The 23593-nt window shown below is 39.9% G+C and overlaps 2 protein-coding genes, 1 long non-coding RNA gene and 1 pseudogene across 3 annotated transcripts; 3 read left to right on the top strand and 1 right to left on the bottom strand.

The window, feature by feature from the left end:
- Positions 1-364: 364 nt before the first annotated feature.
- LOC115589874 (uncharacterized) lies at positions 365-2504 on the top strand. The gene is made up of 3 exons (XR_003985612.1): positions 365-866; positions 1110-1181; positions 2320-2504. It is a non-coding gene; the product is annotated as an uncharacterized LOC115589874 (long non-coding RNA).
- Positions 2505-4777: 2273 nt separating this feature from the next.
- LOC115589848 (sentrin-specific protease 1-like) lies at positions 4778-6825 on the top strand. The gene is made up of 8 exons (XM_030431033.1): positions 4778-4870; positions 5008-5130; positions 5227-5292; positions 5464-5552; positions 5651-5756; positions 6066-6171; positions 6262-6317; positions 6424-6825. The coding sequence occupies exons 1-8, from the start codon at positions 4853-4855 to the stop codon at positions 6517-6519; spliced, it is 660 nt and encodes a 219-aa protein (XP_030286893.1). The 5' UTR covers positions 4778-4852; the 3' UTR covers positions 6520-6825.
- A 5742-nt stretch (positions 6826-12567) lies between these two features.
- On the top strand, positions 12568-15371 carry LOC115590436 (low affinity immunoglobulin gamma Fc region receptor III-like). Its single transcript, XM_030431792.1, has 8 exons — positions 12568-12614; positions 12736-12798; positions 13014-13265; positions 13397-13642; positions 14488-14679; positions 14962-15024; positions 15237-15272; positions 15361-15371. The coding sequence occupies exons 1-8, from the start codon at positions 12584-12586 to the stop codon at positions 15369-15371; spliced, it is 894 nt and encodes a 297-aa protein (XP_030287652.1). The 5' UTR covers positions 12568-12583.
- Positions 15372-19663: 4292 nt separating this feature from the next.
- Positions 19664-21388, bottom strand: LOC115590435 (butyrophilin subfamily 3 member A2-like; annotated as a pseudogene).
- Between the last annotated feature and the right edge of the window lie 2205 nt (positions 21389-23593).

Raw genomic sequence — 23593 nt, 5'->3', positions numbered from 1 at the left:
GTCTGAATGAGGGATTTATCTTTTTTTCCGGGTTGTATGTGCCCCCTAACAGAAAAGCCGGCCCCAACCTGGCCCCCCCTATTAAAACTGGTCTAGAACCGCCACTGAGGCTAAATATTATTAAAACCTTGAGTATCTGCTCTAATTTTCTTTAGGATAGATAGATTTCATCTCATGAAAAGGTTCTTATTAATTTTTTGTTCTTGTTTGGTCATAGCCTGTGAGAACCATGAACTATAAACAAAAGATATCACTAATATGCATTCGATGTAGTTTATTGTACGGTGGAGAACCAGGTGATGCAGGAGTGACAGACTTGAGATTCAGAGGGAGGCCCCACTGAGAAGTGACTGCATCCTGTAACTCAGGATTGCAAAGGGTGATAATTCACAGAATTTTCTGGAGTGACAGTAAAGGGCGCCAGATGCAAGTACAGTACGTTTGCATTCCTGAGTTAATGAGGGCAGTCAATTAAAAATAATAAAAGCAGGGGGAATGCAAAAACTTAAACTCTAATACCCAATGTTCAATCATGAAGAAGTAATTCCATTTAGTTTGAAGAATTAGCCTAAATTTACTGAATTTCATGTTGCATGGTGTGCTTGAGGCTGTGTTTTATTCTTTTTCTCAGCTGAAGCTTTATTTAATGATCTAATATGGCCTGTTTTTTCCCCTAAGATGGAAAGCTGCACTACCTTAAAAAGGGCACTGCCATTGAGGTGGTGTGTGGCGCAGAAAAGGCTGCGGAAATTTTCAGAGATTTCCACTCCAGCAGCACTGGGGCACATTGTGGCCAAAAAAAAACTCTGGATGCCATTGGGAAGCGGTTCTACTGGCCTGGCATGTCAGAAGACATTCAAACATGGGTAAGTATCTAACGTGGCCAATGAAGCCCTTAACTGCACTACATCTTAAATGTACTTCAATTCTGTAAATAGATCTATAATTAATAAAACAATAATAATAATTCGCCTTTAATAGTGCTTAAAGTTAACATAGATTGTAAAGACAAAAATACTCTTATTGTTCAAATGTACTCTTCAGACAATGCTTCAGGTAATCTGTGTATCTGCACAGTATTTTCACCTTATTCCCATCTTATTGTACAGGTGGCACAGTGTGTGGAATGCCAAGCCAGTGGACCTCCAATCAAGGAGGATAGGACATACACACCAATCATTGTAAAATATCCTTTTTTTTTCCCCCAAAATTCATTCAACTTGTCCCTGTATACTTTCTTTTCATTTTGTCTGGCTCTGTGCTTGTCTTATGTGATATCTTTTTTGTCCTCTTCATTCAGGAACACTTTAGTCATAGATCAAAACCATTTATTGCAACAAATGGTATAGTTAGACTTGGTGCTGAGGGCTCCACTCCTGAAAGTTCGCTGGATTTGACGTGAATGCTGTCACTCCTAGGGAGCGCAATGCATAACCCTCCGGATTGGAATAGAAGCAACTACATACAACTACACAGAGCCATTTTATACTCAGATTGAGCAAGTGGAGGCTTGGGTGGCGGAGGCAAGCTTTGTCATCAGCCTTGTAGTTAATGCAGCAGTGTGAAGGGGAGATCAGTGTAACAGCCTAGATTTAAATACACCACCTATTGCGAGAGAATGACTGTGATTGGGTAAAGACTAAACAGCTGGCTGTCAGCGGACTACAGCTGGGATTTATGACTTCCGTGTCCTGCATGAATTTGTACAAAGCTTAATTTCTTGTCCAGGCAGATGTTCCAATAGCTTATCCTCATCTATAACATTTAAATCAGGACAGACTATTTACGACAAGAGAGCCAGATTTGAAGATGAAGATGAAATTACATTTATTGTGCACAAAATAAACTTTGGCGCTTAGACCACGGGGAGTAGACCAGCTGAGTAAACTGATCTGGGATGAGAAGCTTGCATCTGAAGTAGTTATATCCCCCCTGGGCCTAGACACTGGTGGTGGTAGGGAAGCTTGAAGTCGCCTGATGAGGGAACTTCTTGGTTGAAGAACCAGATTAAGACAGTCTGTATCGTGATAGAGGTGGTGCAGGGGTGGAGGTGGGCTGAGAGTTTTGCTGAAATGACGGCTGAATGACAGGAGAGAGAACTTTTAAATTTGATGGTAATGACTGATTGGTAGAAGAGAAAGAGGATGGCAGACTGTGATTAGGTGAATTATGAGAATAAGGGTGAAGAGAGAGGATAGTGGGAAAACAGGGAAAGGGCTTTGAGGCGAGCTTAAAGACATAGTCTTCCTGTCTGAACTTTCGCTTAGCTTCATATCTGTATGTGAAGACAGTAGTGAATTGAAATGTTTTGTCTTCTAGGTAACACACCCCTTTGAGCTGATTGGGATGGATCTCATTGGAAAACTGACGACAACAGACAGTGGAAACAGATACATATGTGTCATGATTGACTATCTCACAAAATGGCCACAGGCCTATGCTCTGAAGTCAAAAAGGGCTAATGAGGTGTCAGATTGCATCCTGCAATTCTTTTATCAGTTTGAGGCTCCTAAGAGGATCCTCACTGATCAAGGGAAGGAATTTGTAAATGAGGTACAATGAAATTACTTATGATGTAGCTAAAAGCAATATTTTGTGAAGCATACTGAAATTCGAACAATGAAATGATAATTCAATGTATGCAATGTCTTTCACACTCAAAGATAAACAAGAACATTTGCAGAATCCTTGGTATTAAAAGAAGCCTATGTGCCCCCTACCATCCCCAAACAAATGGGCTGGTGGAGGTGAGTAACGCTGCTGCATATTAGGTATATTTTCTGGCATAGGGCTTGCACTGAATGTTCTCCTTTCAATTATCATATCAACTCGTATAGATGAGTGAATATTTATGTATTTTGCTAACAATAATTTGAAGGTGATCACAAAATAGTATTCAACAAATAAATATACATGTACAGACAGCCACATTGTAATAGATTTGCAAATATTTTTAAGCACTTGTGAAAGAACTTTTCCTTTTCCCATTCCATTTCAGAGCACTGAGAAAACTTGTTGGGGAAAGGCCAGGGACCTGGGACGAGCATCTCAGTGCTGTGATGTTTGGATTGAGGACCAAGACCCAAATTACTACAAAACATTCACCATACTTTTTGATGTTTGGCAGGGAAGCTCGGTACCCATCCCAGGTCCTTGAGGAGTACATGGTATTTTCTGTTGTAACTAGTGGCTTTAAGTTATTCATGTGTCGAAATTTATAGTATTATGTGGTGTTCATAAAAGTCTTATAATAGATTGACAGCAGCATTGAAACGGCGGTGGGGATCAAGAGCCCGACTGACGACATCCTCCAGCTCAGTGATGCTCTGCAGGCTGCTCGGGATGCTATTGGCAAAGGAGAGAAAAAGAAGCGTAGCCTGTTAGACCCCCCACAATTCAATGTGGGGGACAGAGTGTGGAGGCTAAATGTGAGGAGCCAGCAGTGAAAGGGAGGGAAGCTGGAGCGTGACTACTTGGGGCCTTTCACCATTGTTGGGCTTCAGAATAAAAGTGCTGATCTTAAAAATGAGGAGGAGCGCATTTTCCTGAAAATCAGCACTGACCATCTCAAAAAGTACATCGAACAAAAGCCCCAAGTACCACATAACATCAGTTCAGCTTCCACTTCTTCCACCTCCTCTGGCCCATGTACCACATCACCCAGTGATCCCCCACCAGCAGCAGCGTCCTCCTCTGCCCCACCAGCAGCAGTGTCCTCCACTGCCCCACCAGCAGCAGCGTCCTCCTCTGCCCCACCAGCAGCAGTGTCCTCCACTGCTCCACCAGCAGCAGCGTCCTCCTCTGCCCCACCAGCAGCAGTGTCCTCCACTGCCCCACCAGCAGCAGCGTCCTCCTCTGCCCCACCAGCAGCAGCATCCTCAACTGTCCCACCAGCAGCAGCGTCCTCCACTGCTCCACCAGCAGCAGCGTCCTCCTCTGCCCCACCAGCAGCAGTGTCCTCCACTGCTCCACCAGCAGCAGCGTCCTCCACTGCTCTACCAGCAGCAGCGTGCTCCACTGCTCCACCAGCAGCAGCGTCCTCCTCTGCCCCACCAGCAGCAGCGTCCTCCACTGCTCCACCAGCAGCAGCGTCCTCCTCTGCCCCACCAGCAGCAGCGTCCTCCACTGCTCCACCAACAGCAGCATCCTCAACTGTCCCACCAGCAGCAGCGTCCTCCACTGCTCCACCAGCAGCAGCGTCCTCCTCTGCCCCACCAGCAGCAGCATCCTCCACTGCTCTACCAGCAGCAGCATCCTCCACTGCTCCACCAGCAGCAGCGTCCTCCTCTGCCCCACCAGCAGCAGCATCCTCCACTGCTCCACCAGCAGCAGCGTCCTCCACTGCTCCACCAGCAGCAGCGTCCTCCTCTGCCCCACCAGCAGCAGCGTCCACTGACCTGAAGAGGACTGCTGCCATTTCAGGTTAAACGCTACATCCCCTACATCCTCAAACTCCACATTGGACAACCCTGTCAGCACGCTTGTGTGTGTGCGTGTGTTTGGATGGATGGATGGATGGATGGATGGATGGATGGATAGATAGATAGATAGATAGATAGATAGATAGATAGATAGATAGATAGATAGATAGATAGATAGGTTTGGATTGGTTTGAATGCGTGACTACATACAGTAGAATTGATAGGAAAGCAACATTTTGTCCAAAAGGCCAATTTATTTTGGAGATCAAATAAATATGTCCTGACAGAATTTCATTACTACAACTTTAAATTTCTCTTTTCCAGATGTCAGAGATGCTTGGGAGGGGAAGAGACCATACATCCTTCTCTCCAAAGTGGGCCTGTACAAGATATTTTACAACGATATTATATTTTTCAACACGGGTCCTCAAATGGAGTTTGTAAGTGAGGTGGGGTTTTAACACTCTTTTCCTTTACATTGATTTCCCTATTGTAAATACTTTCAGGTAGACACACACATTTCCTTCTATCTTTTTTATATTTTGCCCTGCAAAAAGGGGTTTAACCTTTCTTTTTTAAATTACAGGTTATAAATGCATATCTCAAAAAACTTGTGGAGAGATACAATCACAACAACACCACAAGGGCATTTGCAGTGGACTCATTTGAAATAACAAGGATTTGGGAGGGGAAGAAGCCCAAAATTAAGGTAATAAAATATATTCTCTCATGTTTTTGTACTAATCAATACAGCTCAAGATAAAAATATCACAAGACATTTTTTATTTATTATCTTATGTTACAGATTGTCCCACAGCTGTACAAGTTCATATTGGGCGTGGTCAATCAGGCCCATCACTGGATGCTGGTGGTAACTTCCCAACACAATTTGTGTGTGTGTGTGTGTGTGTGTGTGCGTGCGTGTGTGTGTGTGTGTGTGTGTGTGTGTGTGTCTGTGTGTGTGTGTGTGTGTTTGTGTGTGCATGTGTATTTCACTACACAGGTGTTGTTACGGCATATTTATTGAATTTGTATCATGTAGGTGATCTTACCAGCACAAAAGAAGAGCCTTTTTCTGGACCCACTGGGGGAAAACAAAAAGGCAGTGGGTCACTGCAAGGATGTCACAAGGTAATATATTAATCATTCTTTCATGTTGACTATGAAACAGACAGCTATTGTAGTTGCTTAAATGGGTAATTTCAAATAAATTCTCATTGTGTTGTTAGATCGTTAATGAGACAGAGGGGGTTAAATCCTTCAAGGTGGGAGTGCGAAACAAACACCCACTCCATTCAGCAAGATGCCACGTCTTGTGGGGCTTTTGCATTGAAGGTAAATTATAACATGAAGAACATTATTTATCATTGCTCTGAACCTTGCTTACAATAACTGTTTGTTGTAACACACAAGCATGTTTGATAAATATGGACAATGGCATTATATTATTTGAGATGTAAGAGATGTGTAAGATATTGATATGTAGGAGAAATAATGTAAAGTAGTGTGGTATGTAGGGATTTCATTGTTATGTGTTACTTACACACTTACATGGTCAAATAACACCATTTTTTGTCTGGTTGATGTTCATTTTCATAATACATACAGTAAATACATTGTGGCACTGGCATCTATTATTCACAGTTTGCTGAATGCATCTTGAATGGGTTGCCTCTGGTATTCGACACTTCACCATCCAGTGTCAACAGTATAAGGGAGGAGATAGCGGTCTCTCTGCTGATGAATACAGGTGGGTTTTCTTTAAATCTCCTTTTCAAATTATAATATACCATTCCTCTGACAAATATTACTGACTGACCCTTGTTCTTTGTATTGCAAGATGACCTGACAGACCTCTGTCGTATTTGTGGGGAGAACACAGGGGACACTTTGTGGGTAAGTGTTTTTTACCCGTCCTTCCTAAATTCGGCTTTGATAAATAAAAAATGCCTAAATATCACAAATTCCTAACAATGTAATAATCACTCACATTCTTTTTTAGATTGGGTGTGACAAGTGTCTACGATGGTTCCACAAAATCTGTGCCAAGTACCCCAAAAACGGAAGGAGGTCGTATGTGTGTGAAGCATGCAAGTAGTGTGTGTGTGGTGCATGGTAGTGTGGATGGTAGAGTGTATGGGAGAGTGCACGGTGGATGGGAGAGTGCATGTTAGTGTGGATGGTAGTGTGGAGGGGAGAGTGCATGGTCTGTATGTCTTTCAATCTCCCTAATAGTCCTCAGTATTGTGACTTTGCTGTCAGAGACAATTTTGTCAATTTGTCAGGTTTCATATATTTGAGGAACAAACAGGGTACAGAGTACTGTAAAGCAACAGCTCACCTCTCGTGTGTGTTCGATTTTTTTCCCCCCATAATTTGTTCGTTCATTCGCATCATTCCCACAATTTGTTTTTATTTCAACGACCACTTAATGTTGCATGTTGGTATGACTGGGTCTTAACAGCCTTATCTTAATGACTGTATCGAACTTTTTGTGTTGTGGGCAGTTTTATTTGTCTCATGGATGCATAGAAAAATCTGTTCTTCAAGTTTTTTTTGTTGTTTGGTTTGTTTGTTTGTTTGAAGCTATTGAGTTTGGATTTGATTGATGTCATGGCATAAGTTGATCCTCTCTGAGCTTTGATGGTTGAAATTTAAATGGCTCTCTCAAGTTGTGTTTTGTATACTATTTGTACATAGAGGTATAGTTTGTGATTAGTGACCAACCAACCCTCCCCCCCCCCCCCCCCCCCCCCTTTGTCTTGCACATACAGCCACATATGATCACCAGACAAGATGTTAATGATAATCACAGGGAAACTTAGGCCTCGTCCTGTAAACATCGTTCACTCTGTCTCCATACGACCCACTTCAAGCGGAGCTGTAAACACGTGGTCAAACAAATTAACTTCAATTATAGTTCTGAGCCACACGTTGTGTTGATGGACAGAGCTTAAACCTTGCAGGAAAACCACACCATTATGTCTCTTCATCACTTACTTGTCGGCTCTTGGCTTGTCACAAGGTCACAAGGTCCCCCCCCTGATGTGCTCCTGTATGTTGCATGTAAAAACCCAGTGCGGAGTCTAGTGTGAAAGGAAGAACAAATAACTTTGCCCAAGAACTTCTGAACAAAAAAGCCTTTATTTAAATGCGTTGCCTCGAGCCTGCAGTGCAGCTACTGCACTCCAAGTCACTTTTGATGTTATTTAATTGCAACACAGAAGATTGCAGTGTAATGTTTAAAATGTTAAATCTGTGATTCAATTCATTTTTGTGCTAAACTTGATGTGGACTTACTTTTCAATGCTGTTGTCATTGAGACATTTTAAATGTATGCATCGTTGAAAATGTATTCTGTATTAAAGACTTGACCTGTGGATTGAGGTGGCCTTGCAGCAAAAGGACGCTTGGACTGTGTTTGCAGTCTTTCTCATTTCATTTATTTGTTGTTTTTTACATGCTTTTTGAGAAAAAATTAAATGCTGGTGTTGATTTAAAAAATAAATAAATAAATCCTTATTTTTCTCAAAACTTATGAATTCAATCATTACAAGGTAAAATACTCAAACTTTGATGAGTGATATAAATTAATTTTGAGCAAAAATATCCATCTCTGTGCAGTACCAGAGGTGTGAATCAATTTTTAGCATGTGAAATAGGCAGATTTCTACGTTGTCATGTCCCTTTATTCATTTTTCAAGTGGTATAAAGAACAGTTTGGGGTCAAATCTTGTCAATCTCACTCTGCTGAGTGGTCTAAAGTCATTCTGGGGCAAAAATATCTGTCCACATATAATACCAGGGGCATGAATCATTTTTTGGCATGCAAAATAGGCAGATTTTTACATTATAATGTCCCTTGTTCCATGGCCCATGTTTTATTGTCTCACAAATACTTATCATCATATAAACTGTGGCATACTGGCGCTGTTTGAGCCTAATGAAAGCAGCCGTAGCGCCACAGACACCCCTGTAACTCAGGAGTGCAAAGGGTGACATTGACCAAATTCACTGTACATACACCTGTTACCCTCTATTATCACTCCCAAAAATGTTTGTGAATATTGCCCTTTGCACTCCTGAGTTACAGGGGGCAGTCACTTTTTGGCAAGGCTTTGCCAAAATATGACTGCCCCCTGTAACTCAGGAGTGCAAAGGGTGACATTGACCAAATTCACTGTACATACACCTGTTACCCTCTACTATAACTCCAGAAAATTCTGTGAATATTGCCCTTTGCACTCCTGAGTTACAGGGGGCAGTCACTTTTTGGCAAGGCTTTGCCAAAATATGACTGCCCCCTGTAACTCAGGAGTGCAAAGGGTGAAATTGACCAAATTCACTGTACATACACCTGTTACCCTCTATTATCACTCCCAAAAATGTTTGTGAATATTGCCCTTTGCACTCCTGAGTTACAGGGGGCAGTCACTTTTTGGCAAGGCTTTGCCAAAATATGACTGCCCCCTGTAACTCAGGAGTGCAAAGGGTGACATTGACCAAATTCACTGTACATACACCTGTTACCCTCTACTATAACTCCAGAAACTTCTGTGAATATTGCCCTTTGCACTCCTGAGTTACAGGGGGCAGTCACTTTTTGGCAAGGCTTTGCCAAAATATGACTGCCCCCTGTAACTCAGGAGTTCAAAGGGTGACATTGACCAAATTCACTGTACATACACCTGTTACCCTCTACTATAACTCCAAAGCCTTGCCAAAAAGTGACTGCCCCCTGTAACTCAGGAGTGCAAAGGGTGACATTGACCAAATTCACTGTACATACACCTGTTACCCTCTACTATAACCCCAGAAAATTCTGTGAATATGGCCCTTTGCACTCCTGAGTTACAGGGGGCAGTCACTTTTTGGCAAGGCTTTGCCAAAATATGACTGCCCCCTGTAACTCAGGAGTGCAAAGGGTGACATTGACCAAATTCACTGTACATACACCTGTTACCCTCTACTATAACTCCAGAAAATTATGTGAATATTGCCCTTTGCACTCCTGAGTTACAGGGGGCAGTCACTTTTTGGCAAGGCTTTGCCAAAATATGACTGCCCCCTGTAACTCAGGAGTTCAAAGGGTGACATTGACCAAATTCACTGTACATACACCTGTTACCCTCTACTATAACTCCAGAAAAATCTGTGAATATGGCCCTTTGCACTCCTGAGTTACAGGGGGCAGTCACTTTTTGGCAAGGCTTTGCCAAAATATGACTGCCCCCTGTAACTCAGGAGTGCAAAGGGTGACATTGCCCAAATTCACTGTACATACACCTGTTACCCTCTATTATAACTCCAGAAAATTCTGTGAATATGGCCCTTTGCACTCCTGAGTTACAGGGGGCAGTCACTTTTTGGCAAGGCTTTGCCAAAATATGACTGCCCCCTGTAACTCAGGGGTGCAAAGGGTGACATTGACCAAATTCACTGTACATACACCTGTTACCCTCTACTATAACTCCAGAAAATTCTGTGAATATTGCCCTTTGCACTCCTGAGTTACAGGGGGCAGTCACTTTTTGGCATGGCTTTGCCAAAATATGACTACCCCCTGTAACTCAGGAGTGCAAAGGGTGACATTGACCAAATTCGCTGTACATACACCTGTTACCCTCTATTATCACTCCCAAAAATGTTTGTGAATATTGCCCTTTGCCCTCCTGAGTTACAGGGGGCAGTCAGACACTAACTCAGGGATGATATTGATGTGACCAATGTATAACTATACTTGTTGTGGATCCTTGATAATGAGCGTATTTATTTATCCTCCTAAAATCATAAAAACGAATTTAAGTCGGCTATAACTTCATTTATAGGTTAAAACGGTGTAAATTCACGTCACGTTACAAAATATATATATTTTTTTTTTAAATTGCTATTATCTTACAACAGCAGCAGCAGCATAAACAACAACGACAATAAAAGTATACCACCAAAACTCATCTCATGATTGTTTATTTAAAGACAAGTTGTAGCGTATGACAGAATGACAGCCCACTTCTCAATACAACATATCCTCGCAGTTCTGCTGTGGACTGCAGTAACACACCGGTGGGCGTTACCGTCGGGAGCAGTCATTTGCTGTGGAGAGACCAGTAACACCCCCGATGGGCGTTCCCGTTGGGGTCAGTCGTTTTTTGGCAAGCAGTCGTTTTCTGGCACAACACCGGCATCACTGATTGTGTAGCTTAAGTGCAACATGGAGCATGAAGATGTAAAGAAAAAAATAAAAACAGTAGAATTAACTTTGAGCAGGTTTGGAGGAAAGTCGGAGGTGTGGACCCATTTTAAACAAGTCGTGGGCCGTGATAATAACATTTGTCGGCTTTGTCGAGTGCATTAAGTGCGGCACTTGTTGCATTATTCATTAAGATTTCTGTAGTTCAAACAACTCGCAATTGTAGTCGAGAACGTCAGTTATAACAGTCCACGTATTAAACAGTTGTCGGGTTTAAATCGGTCTCGGGCTCATAATTACATTCAATGTGTCGGGCCGGGCTCGGACACAACGTGCACAGGCTCGGGTCGGGCTTGATTCTAAGCTCTACTCGAGTCCAGCCGCGACTTTACTGAGGTTCACCCAGTGTGAGCAGCAGGAGGATGGTTAGCTCACCTCCCAGAACATGGCACTGAATCGCTGGAAACTGATTTAGGGACTGTCATCAAATTACTTAGCATAAATATATTAATACAAAAGAATTGCAGTTCTTTCAATATCTTCCATGACATGGGGCCCAGTGACTCCAGCAGCAGACTGTATTAGTAAACTGGACGAATGAAACACAGCTATGTTTATTGTACTTTAGTGCTTCCTCTATTTTATATGAATATGAATATTAATATATTAAAATGCAGAAATCATGATTTTTTTTCTCAATAGCTTCCATGTCATGTGACCCACTGACTTCTGAAACAGATTCTGTGTCTATCAAAAATATATGATAAAGAAAATAATGGTAAAAAAAAGTTCTCTAATGCTCAAGAGGTTAACATATTATTAAGCAGCAATGTCAAATTCTCCACTATTTTGTCTCATGTCTTAGATTCTGATTCTGAAGTCCTCAAAATGTTTATTTATTTACATCCAACCTCTTCCACCACCTGCAGTACAACCACGTGATTCAATTCGAAGAAATAAATTGAATCACAAAGCAAGAAGCGGGAAGCTTAGAATTTGTTTATAAGGGACTGTATATTTTATACTTTTAAACCTGTTCAGTTGTTGTCATTTCAAGTAATCTGTGCTTTTCAGCTGTTAAATTGTGTGCCTATAAGTTGTTCTTAACTACTAAATAAATAATATAAATCTTAAATACAGTGTAGTTTTACAGTCCTTTAAAGTGGCATTTCTGTAAATACACAGGATTTTTTTTCCCTTTTTTTAGGTGCGGGGGGTGGTTTACTTATCGTTCATTTATCGTTATCAAGGTGAGTTGCTCAATATATCGTGATATTGATTTGAGGCCATATCGCCCAGCCCTAATGTGACATCCAGCACTTCTGCTTATTTGTTTCACCATGTTTCCCCAGTACCTCTGATGAGTAATTCAGATCCACCTGAACGTTACCTTAGCACATGGGAGGGAAACAATTCAAGGCAAACTGTGAGCTGGCCAAACTACAAATTAGCTTATATGTGTAGAAATGGTGTGTGGGATCTTCAATACATCACCTTCATCTTAAATGTCACGTAACAAAGCTGTTATTACATGTGCAGAGGCCGAGACGTCCTGTCTTTACTGACAGGTATTGCACATGCCTTTAGTGTACGAGAGCCTACATTTCCCATGATGCAACTCAACAAACTGCTCACATCTTTCAAACTCCATTCTACCCATCTGTAATACAAGTTGATCTTAATATATTTCCAGTGAACACATTATTAAAGGAAATAACAACATCTTTTTATAGATTTCTTTCTGTCAGTCAGGTTTGCTGCTCTGCTCTCAGTAACCACCACTGGCTCTGACAGCTGACAGGCTCAATTGAAACGCCTCTCTCTGGCAGACCAACTTAAACTTGAAATAAAACAGTAGTCACGCTATAAACTGCTGTGGTCGCTCCTCTGCACAGGAAAGGGAAGTGCTTCACCTTCACCTACATCACATCAGCTTCCATTTAGTCTGTCACTCAGTCAGCAGCCAGACAACATGGAGGTCACAGCGCTCTGCACCAGACTGAGTGAGTTCACTGGTAATAAATCAAATAATTAGTATTTACTGTTAAACTGATTATATTTCAGGTTGTGTACATATGAAGACATTTATGTCTGACACGCTGCTCTCTTCTTCTGTCTCTCCAGCAGTGAACGTATTGATGCTACTCTCTGCTCAGAGCGCTGTGTCTGTTCACAAAACTGTGACCGGTGAGTTGATGGCTGTTAAATAGCTTTTTAAACTTTAACAGGTGATTTTGAACATGTATTTAATCCTTGAACAACAGTCCTTCTCGTCCTTTAAATGTAAGACATTATGTATTTTGGCCTCATTTGTACACCGAGAGTGATGAGGGAAAAAACAGAGTTACCATGCAACAAGTTTTCTTAAAGAGTGCATATCTTTGTCTGTTTCTCTGTCACAGATGCAGCTTTTCCTCACATTGATCCAAACAGGCTGCAATTTTTTGAGTATGAGTCCTTTTCATTAAATTGTGCGGGGCTTCGCGGTCCGACTGAATGGAGGGTGATGACAAAGGTTCCCTCAAATACTTCTCAATGGGAGACATCGACCGGATCGGTGAAGATTAAACTAGCCTTTGTATCACACAGTGGAGCATACTGGTGTGAGAACAGATCAGGAGAGAGGACCGACTCTGTCAACATAACTGTCACTGGTATGTTTGATGGGTCACCTGGCTGGTCACCATGTGTAACTCCACAGCTCATCTCAACAAGTGGATGAAGTTCACTAACTGATCGTGGTCTTATTCTGCATGATTAATTGCTGATTTGTTTTCTTGTCCAGCTGGTGACGTGATCCTGGAGAGTCCTGCTCTCCCTGTGATGGAACGCCACAGCGTCACTCTGCGCTGTAGAAAAAGGGCGACATCCTCCAACCTCCCAGCTGATTTCTTTAAAGACGGCCACTTCAGTGGGACTGGATATACAGGAGAGATGACCATCGACAGTGTTTCCAGGTCAGATGAAGGATCCTACAAGTGCAGAATCTCTGTGGCTGGACATTCTGCAGAGAGCTGGCTGGCTGTTGGAGGTGAGACATATCAGTGTTTCATAAAAGTCAATACTGCATAAGAAAGTGAAGCCTAGAACTTTAAGTACATTGTAGTACAGTAGGCAATATTAATTTCATTATTCTTATATAAAGACAGAGTCTACAGTCACACCAGCTGCTCTGTGAGGGTGTACTTGAGATAAAGCTGACATCAGCATGCTAACATGCTCACAGTGATGATACTGTCATATCTAGCTAGCATTTTTTTCGCAAGTGTTATGAAATAAATCACATAATTGGAAAAAAATCTAATTTGACTTTATCATAGTAATAGGTATAATGTATTGGGGACAGGGGGATTTCTTCCTCCGGGGACCGTGAATGACTTTACCAAACCTCATGGCAATTCATCCCAACATTGTTACTAAAACTCGGCAACATGACAACCAGAGACTTCAACCTCATGGTTGTGCTGCAGAAAGAGTCAGGTTATCAGGACGTCAGTCACCGTCAATAGTTTTATCATCACACCAGTCATTGTCTCGGAAACATGAAGGTCAATACAAATTCATTATCCATCCATCCATCAAGCAGATGTTGAGATATTTCACAGAATAATTAAAAACTTTGACCAGCAGTTGGCACTGGATGGAAAGTTGGAAGATCACAAAAGTAGTTTGAATTTATCCTCTGTTGAGATTTAATACATAAAGCCAAATTCAGCCATCTGACAGTTGTTGAGATATTTTACCCCAAAACACAAATGTTAACCTTGTCATGGGACGTTATTAGGCTTCATCCTCTGGGGACCATGATTATCTGAATCCAGATTACAAGGCAATCCATCTCATTGTTGAAACCACCTTTTCTCATGGTGTTACCAGCATATAATACTCCGACACTTCATGGCCCAACACCTCAAGACACACCACCAAACGATGGTGAAGAAACTCCTACTCCTCCTTCCAGCCCCGGTTCCATTCAGCTCTCCATCCTGCTGCCAGTTCTCTTCATCATTCTCTGTGTGGCCGGGCTGCTGTTGGTCGTGGGACTGCTTCAGTGTCGTAAACACAGAGGTACAAACTAAAAATAACATCCCGAAAGTGGCAGAGTTTTAAATCTTGGATACATCCATTGTGTTATTTACTTATCCCGTTTTGCCACACCTCTATAATTAAAGATAAGAGCCAGAAAACATGCATGAAACTTGATTTTGAATAACATTATTGGGAAATTGGATTTAAAAAAGGCCAACTTTTGTTCAGCTTCTAATTTTTTTTTCCCTTTTTATTTGGACTTCAGTGCAATATTTTTGTTGAAGGATTTTGAACCAGTTTTTTTCATTTTTTTCCATCTAGCTGCATGCTTTTCATCAGAGACACCAACAACAGGATCAGAAGGATCACAAAACATTTGCACAGGTAGAATATATTGCTGTCATTGCAGAACTGTATTTATGTAAGATAGTAGGTTTATTAGCCATTTATTCTGAATACATTTCATTCTATACTCTAGGAATTCAGCACTGTAGTATTTCCAATGACATTGTCATTGATATTGATCTTAAATGTATATGTGTCAGTTGTACCACTAATGTAACTTCTAATGAGAAATAATGTTCAATGTGTTCCAGTGAACCAACATGGCACTGAAGCTGATCCAGAAACAAGTATATATGCTAACGTACCATGACGCAAGAAAAAAAGAGGTAGCTGTGTTACTTAATGTTATTTTAATATGTTCTGTGCTTAATGCAGGTTGTTCATAATCACCCATGATGCACTTTTGTACGTGCAATTTAGTTTTTTTAGTTTATAATTTTGTGAATAACAGACATATAAAAATGTCTGTCATCAGCATAGAAATAATTAAACCTACAACTTTATGGATATGTGTTTTATAAGTGTGTCTTTGTTTCCACCTGTGGGTAATAACACTTGATCTATATTTTTTGTTGAAATGATGGATGACTGTGAATTGTTTAAATGTTACAGGTTGCCGGGAGGCAAATTTGAATGCATATGTTAATGTGACTTATCCGGCTGTCACAACAAAGAGGAGCAAAAGAGGTACTATATTGACTTTATGATACATTTAGCAGTCATTGCTTGAATAACAGATTGAAGACCGTTTAGCACAAGCAACATCAAAGTTGTGATGCAACATTATATGTCTTAGTTGGAGTAGATGCGTTAACCTGCATTTTCTGAGTCGAACATATAAGATTTCAGCTCTTTAAATTCGGTCTGGCATATTTGTAAGTGGTAATTATACTCATCATAAGCCTTGATCTGAGAGCTTCACTTCACTCGCTGCATCAGTGTCTATTTTTGAAAGTGAGAAGTTTCTCAGGGCTTCAACCGTGAGACCACTCTGCTATATGTATTGTCTTTTCATACGTCTGATGATGCTGTTAACAAGAATAAGGCTGCTGCAGCGTTTAAAAAAAAGGGAAACTGTGGTTAACCACTGACAGTATGGTTTGACTTGAAGAAGACATGTTGAGAGAGAGATCTTCACCTTTATATCAATGGGATGTTAAGTTGAACACAATTCAACATTTATCCAACCCCTAAATTACAGCCAACCAGATATAACGTGTATATACTGTGCTTACCACTTTAGTTTAATGAGTTGTACATATTGATTTTAGTTTTTCTGTTAAAATACTGGATGATAATAATAAATGTTTGTTTTTCCTCTATCTCTTAGTGTCTGGAGACGCAAATCGAGCTCAAACAAACAAAACAAAAGAGAGGAAAAAGAGAGGTATTTTATTTTAAATTTGTATTACTCGTACCAAAATACTGCAAGTCCTCATCCACTGTGTGAATGTTGGAGGGTTACAATCCTTTTGTAGAATGTACTAGGCTCTTATAATTTATTTGTGTATTAGTTTTATTTATTCTTCATTTTTTATTTTTATCTACTTTGATTGCGGTTATTTTGCATTATTTGTATATTTGTGTTTCCTTGCATGATTTAAGTTGTGTACCCTCTGAATGTTAAAATGTGGTGGGGGGAGGGGAATATCTGTATTGAAGTTGAAATATACAAACACTGTGTCAATAAATGGTAAGTCTTAGTTCAGGTTTTTTAAACATTAGTTGGAACTTTCTCAAAAATGGTATGAAAAGCATATCTTGTTTGTTAACAGTGAAACAACCTAAGATTGATTAAGTATGAACTTACCATTGATTTATGATAATAATGATGATTATAAATTGTTGCTAATTGCATTAATGTAATGTCAATTTAAGCCAGTTACTCGTACAAGGCATTAGTTTTGGTGAGTCGATTTTGTTTTTTAGAAAAATACAAACTCTGTTCCATCTACATGACCGTTAACCACTGACAGTATGGTTTGACTTGAAGAAGACATGTTGAGAGAGAGATCTTCACCTTTATATTAATGGGATGCTAAGTTGAACACAATTCAACATTCATCCAACCCCTAAATTTCAGCCAACCACCAACCATAGCACATTTGTGCAGAGTGTGTGAATATTAGCCATGGAAAATTTATCAACAAACTGTACATCCTGTGTCCCCACCAGGTCACCGAGCTGAAACATGAATGAAGGATGGAGGAGAGACTGTGAAAGCACCTTTAATCATTATGTGAGACTTAGAAGTAATGCAACTGCAATGTGGGCTTCTACAGCAATTTGTAACTTATGAATAACCCTGTATATTGAGATTTAAAAGAAAAAAAAATATTATTTCATTTCACTATCTTGTAAATTACAACCATTGCAGAGTGAAAGTAAAAGTTACGAAGCTTGAATTGTGTCTAATTCAACAGGTTGGCCCATTACAGTACATCCCAGACTGTCATGTTACTTTTCACTTGCCTTCCTGTAACTTTTCCTAAACTAATACATACATATTTTTAACCCTTTTTATGTTTGTAAAGTAAATGTCAGATCTTGGCCCGATTATTGCCATTTTTCAGTCAGATGTAGATATTTATCATGTTTACCATAGATATTCCTGATAAAGCTTGCTTGATATTCAAAATGTAATTTCTAAGCTGACTTTCTGTTGTAAATAGAGTGAAATGTCACCATGATCACATGACATCTTGAACAGCCTCACAATGTCAGAGTCTATATTTAGAAAGCTGGTGGTGGTTTAGCAGTTGAGCCACAGTGTGTTATCTGCTCTACCAGGTGTCTGTGGTCAGCTACATGATGGTTTAACCTCAGTTTGACCTGCTGGCAGCCTCCAACAGACCTATACATTCATATTTAATGAGGAGGGAAAATAATGACCATGCAATTTAATGCAGATTCTATAATCTCCATTATATAGTTTCTTATATAAAATGTGAACGCCTCGATAGGATTAGATGAACAATGTGAGCCCATACTCCACACATCATTTATTGATGTGCGTTTGTTATATTAATGTTATTATCATTATTATCTCTTAAACAGAGGAATGCATGCAAACACACTGATGCAATGACAGAGCTGTTGCTTAAATACTGTAAATAAGATTACTGATATATGGGATAGAACATGTTTTTTGGTTGTTTTTTTTTATTATTGGAAAGGTTACATGAATGATTTTAAACATAAAGACGATAGATGCAATGTTTAATATATGTATAAAATATATGTGTTTACAAGTATCCCCACACACACTAAAATCCCAACAAATTATTTAAAAAATGGATAGAGCACAGATCAAATCGTCATGCTGACAATCAGAAATATTAAATTATACAAAATGTACATTATATTCAAAATGTAACTGTGTTCTGTATATAGGCTTAAGTTTTTTGGTAATAAATAAACATGAGCTTATCATTGTCTCTCATTTCTCATTGTTTTCTTATCCATTTTTCATCTATCAGCACACATTTGTTTACTTACATACAGTGGCTTGGAAAGGAAGTCAATTAGAGGATTTGTGTTATTTGAAATTTCAGAATCTGCCTGTTGCAGTTGTCTGAGAATTGTTTATATTTCATTAACACTGAGACTGTGAAAAGCAGGTTCATAACCACGCCAACCTGCAGAATGACTGATCAGCCAGGGACCAGGGCAAACTGCTTCATGATTAATGACTAAATGACTAAAAAACATGACACAACTCCAGAGCACTCACATTAATGAGAAGTACCTTTTAAATCCCTTTTTTGGATATTGAATATGATCCAAGTAGTTAACTGGTTCATTTCCAGTTACTAGTCTACAGTGCTAGATTTGAACCAACCACACTCCAGTTCCCAGGCTGAGTCCCTGCAGATTGATTGAACCACTGCTGCAATAAAGTTTACACATTTTGTAAAATTGGTACAAAGTAAAACTCTGAGTAAATAAAAGTTTATAACATCTGTATAACCAAATTACTTAGAAAATTATTAGAAAAATATATTTCAGTTGGTGTCACATTTTACTCGGTGAAGACAAGTCTACAAAAGTCAATAGGAAAAAGGTTTTATCATGACAAAGTATTCAATTAAAAAGTGTCCCTGTTGAATGTGATTCATTTTAAAGTGTCTCACTGCGTCGCCCATCATCTCTCGTTTTGATCTCAGTCTGCTCTGCTGTGCCTGACTCTCCATGTGAGCTGCTGCCTCCTGCTGGACTGTCAGAGACATGCAGGTTGGGTTGTGTCTCTGCTGTTGTTAACACATCAGTATTTCTCTGTCTCCTCTTTGCTCTCTGACTGATCTGACTGCTGATGAATCTCATGTCTTCGTCTGCTTGTGTCTTCAGGTTGTTCGCTCATTTCTTTAACATGCTTTTCTGCATTCTTCATCCTTTCTGTTACTGTTGTGATAATATCATCAGTTATATGTATTCCTCCCTCGATTCTCTGTAAACGTTTATCATATTCTTTCTTTTTGTTGTCCAGTTGCAGTCTCAAATCTAATAGCTTATCTTTATTTATGGGCCAAAATGACTGAAGTTTCTTCTTGTTCTCTGTCCTCTCTGTTTCCAGCCTCTCTATCTGAGACATCAGTTTGTCTCTGTGGTCCTCGAGTTCTAGCTTCTTTTCCATCAACACTGAAAACACATACATCATGTATGTCTTTTCTTCCACTTTCTCCTTAGCTTTCCCTCAGTTAGGTTAGGGTGCTCCATTTTCTTCTGTCCCTTGATGGTCCATAACTCACGGCTTTTGTTTTGTCCCAGTTTCCAGACAGCAAAGACAAGTGCAGAAAGAAGCAGGACGCAGACAAAAGAGAAGACCACGAGGAACAGCAGAAGAAGATGGCTCCATGAATGCATCCTCTGAAATGTGAAACAAAATTATATCATCACAAATTTTCAGTTGACACAAATAAAAAAAGTGAGAAATTTACAAGCAACCATTCACTACCTGGAACATGTATGAGTGTCTCTCTGATCTGGTTGGTGCTGTTCTGTTGGACTCTACAGGTGAAGCTGTTGCTGTGTCTCTTCTCCACAGTCACTCTGCTGCTGACAGTATAGAGGTCATCAGGACCTCTGACTGTCTCTGTAGGTCCAGCAGAGAGGAGGTTTCCCTCACCGTCCAGCCAGAACACCTCAGGTTCTGGATACCAGCCTCGAGACTCACACTGTAGAACCAGTCCACTACTGACTTCATCTTTTTCAGTCCTCTCTAAGCTGATGACAATGGATGAGACGACACCTAATGAGAAAGAGCAGAAACAGAATACAGTGGCTACAATAAAACTAACCATTTGAACTACAATATGAAACCTTACATGGGAATTGTTCTTTGTTTGTCCCCGTCAGAATGAATTTACAAACCTAGCTCTCCAGTTGAAATGCACACAAACATTATGTAACATTATGTGATCTGAATCAAAATACAGCATATTTACTCACCGACAACAAGCTCAACTGAAGATTCTCTGCCCAGTGTGGGGATGAAGCATCTGTATTTGCCACTATCGGAGAGTCTCACTTTGGACAGTTTCAGTAAATGTCTCCACACCTCAGCTTGTTGACAAACACTGATGTTCTTCCATTGTAGGACGGATGTTTTTTATTATTCAGTTCCATTCCATCACGCCACACATGCACAAATCTGGGGTTGAGATCAGGCCTCGTCCACTCTACAGTCATGACTGAGGCATCCACAGCAGGTTCAATCTGACATGGTAAAATTATGTCATCACCAGCTGTTACGACTATTGGCTGAGATGGACCAACCAGCTGGGACTGACCTGAGGAAACAACAGTTTGGGGTTTTACATCTTGTTGTAGGAAGCACTGTCACAACCCTATCTGAGTAGTTAATGTATAATATACATTATAATATCAATCATGATTATTTGCTGTCGTTCTGCGGTGGTTTGTTCTGGTCTTGGTGTTGCTGTCCAAGATGCCAGAAAACCTTTTCCAGTGTGAGCCTCTTTTCAACAGTTATGATTTTGTACCACAGAGTCATTGGGAGAGGTTCATGGTGAATGTGGGTGCTACAATCTTGGTTTGTAGGTTCAATGAATTATTAATAAAGTTAACAATAAAACAATAAAAACATTAATCACATTTCAGTTGCAAAGTAGATATTTTAGAAAAAAAAAAAAAATTGTTGCCACTAAACATTTGACTGACACATTCAGTAACAACTGTTTACAACTTCAGCTTTGTGATGACAAATGATCTCATCAATCAAACTGCGAAGAGAGCAAATTCAGTCCTTTGACAAATATGTTGTGTGCAGGTGTTGGTTACCTGCACAGGGCTGTGTTAGATGAAGGAAGACAACAGTGTGGAAAACCACAGCGCTGAAGTAACTGAGCAGAGGTTGCTTTTTACTATTCTGCAAATGTCTCATATGTTCAAATAGGTTCATGTCAGTCATAGATGTTGATGATACAGGTCATATCACATTCATATTGCATGTTTATGGGTTTTTAAGTGAGACAGATGCCAAGCCCCATTTCTTTGATTTCTTTTTATCATTTTGTTCATTAGTCTGCGTGTCTGTTTGTTTTGTCTGTATTGTGTTCTCTATGATTGACATAAATAGAGTGGCACATATAAGCAGCAAAACAAAAAGCTGTAGCTCTCAACTTGACAGAAAACAGGAAACTTGACAAAAAAAAACAGAACTAAACTTGAAGTTTTGAAATAACTGTTTCTGAAAATTAGTTCAGATATAAACCTGGAGTGTGTGCATGACTTTCTGGACATGTAGAAAAACACAGAACGTTAATTAAAATCAGATTCAGTCTGTTGGCAGGAGTAAAGCTGCTGTGCCTTGTGCCTAAATGTGCACAGGGTGAGGACTAATGGTTTCTGCTGTTTATGTTTCACACTTTTTTGTGGAACATGTGCATGTCATAAAGATTCCCTCTGGATTTAATCTATTCAATCATTCCTGGAAAATGTCATTAAAAAGCCAATATAGGCACGTACCTGTCTCATAGCTCAAAGCGTCACATCATCTGAGGGAGAAAAAGTAGACTGAGCAAAGTTCTGGTCTATCATTAACAGGTCATCTCCCCTAACAGCTGACCCTGGAGTAGTCATGTGATTACACTCTGATGCCTATCAAGGTAATGATTGCTAGCATTTGGATATACATGATTTAATTTGCAATTTTGTTTTCAGTTTTTGAGCCTGATGAGGACTTTGTATTGAAATATACTGTATATATTCACTTGAGCATGTCCTGTTGTGCAGGATGTGGTTAACAGCTGTGCCCTGTGTGCCAGCCCTGCTGCAGTAGTTACAGTGTGTTGTGTGTATAAAGCAGGAGGTGTCTGAGTACAGAGAGACAGAGAGAAAGGGGGATGGACGAAATGATCTACAATACAAACTTATATGTTACTCAACACAAATGATCTAGTCACTGCACGACCAGAAATTGACAGATACAAGAACCAAAACCCAAAAGAAACACAAACAGTGACCCTGAATAGTGCTGCAGGAACGAGGCTGAAAACCTGCAAACATGTCATTGGGGTTTTGGTGAAATGCCTGAAATAAGGTTTGGATTAAAGCAACATTATGTACTGTATTAATCAATATTTGGTGTGATTTTGGGCCCGTCACAGTTTCTGAGTGCAGTGCTGCTGTCCTAAACACAAATCTCAGGTGTGTAACAGTTTGTTAGATGTAATGTAGATGCTGACTAAAAACACAACTCATGACATCAGAACAACCCAGAAAAAACTAATTTATCAAAGCAACACTTTCTGCTACATGCACTGTTTGCCTCATTTTTTAACCATGTGTATCTCTGTATTATATGTTCAGTCACATGTCTTTATATGATCCAGCGTTCTAAAAAAAAGGAGGACCTGCAGAAGAAGAAGAAAGCTGAAACTGAAGTGCAGACACTGAAGAACAAGAAAGAGACTGGGGAGGTGGAATTATATGCCGAAACCAAACAGGTTTCTGTTTTTATCTTTTTCCTCATGTACAAAAACAGGCTGAAGAGGGTTGTCAAGATAGTTAAGACACAAATACAAGAAAGGGACATTGTACTTACTCCTGAAATGATTCTGAAATATATCAAAGCTTTGCCTGCTGCATTATGTTTGCCATAAATTCATTTTAAAAAGCACTGAAATCATTAGGTTGAGACATTGGAAGAGGAAGTGATAAGGGAACGGCAACATCGCAGTGTGCCTGTGTAAAATAAGGAACTGTACTCAAAGATTTGTCTGTCACTTTGTCTCTGATGATCAGAATGAGAATTAAGTATTAGCTTTGCAAAGTAGAAGAATAAGGAATAAGAAAAATGGTGAAAAAGTGTACAATGTGATTAAAATCAATGTATTGAAGTTGAGAAAGCTAATGATAATCAGTGAGGAAACAGTGTTGAGCTGAGGTCATGAGAAAGTCTCAAGAATCATTGTTGCAGCAATTTCCAACTTGAACAGAATGACTGCCGAGACACAAGCAGGTGGTTTCATCCATCTAGTTTGTCTTGAATACAGTGTCAATTGTCAAATAACTGTTAAAAAGTAGTTTTTTTTTCTGTGACAAACACTATTTTCCACTCTATGCAGTGGTGTCCTAAAGGTGAGAG

This window comes from Sparus aurata, chromosome 10, assembly GCF_900880675.1.
Source record: "Sparus aurata chromosome 10, fSpaAur1.1, whole genome shotgun sequence".
In the NCBI taxonomy this organism is placed as follows: Eukaryota; Metazoa; Chordata; class Actinopteri; order Spariformes; family Sparidae; genus Sparus; species Sparus aurata.
Note: the sequence above shows the minus strand (reverse complement) of the source record. Positions and strands in the feature narration are given on the sequence as shown.

Coding starts and splice junctions, on each gene's coding strand:
- LOC115589848 (XM_030431033.1), top strand. Junction 5,293..5,463: donor CCCATCACTGGATGCTGGTG/GTAACTTCCCAA, acceptor TGTATCATGTAG/GTGATCTTACCAGCACAAAA. Junction 5,553..5,650: donor CACTGCAAGGATGTCACAAG/GTAATATATTAA, acceptor TTGTGTTGTTAG/ATCGTTAATGAGACAGAGGG.
- LOC115590436 (XM_030431792.1), top strand. CDS start 12,584: ATGGAGGTCACAGCGCTCTGCACCAGACTGA. Junction 14,680..14,961: donor TCAGTGTCGTAAACACAGAG/GTACAAACTAAA, acceptor TTTTCCATCTAG/CTGCATGCTTTTCATCAGAG. Junction 15,025..15,236: donor ATCACAAAACATTTGCACAG/GTAGAATATATT, acceptor AATGTGTTCCAG/TGAACCAACATGGCACTGAA.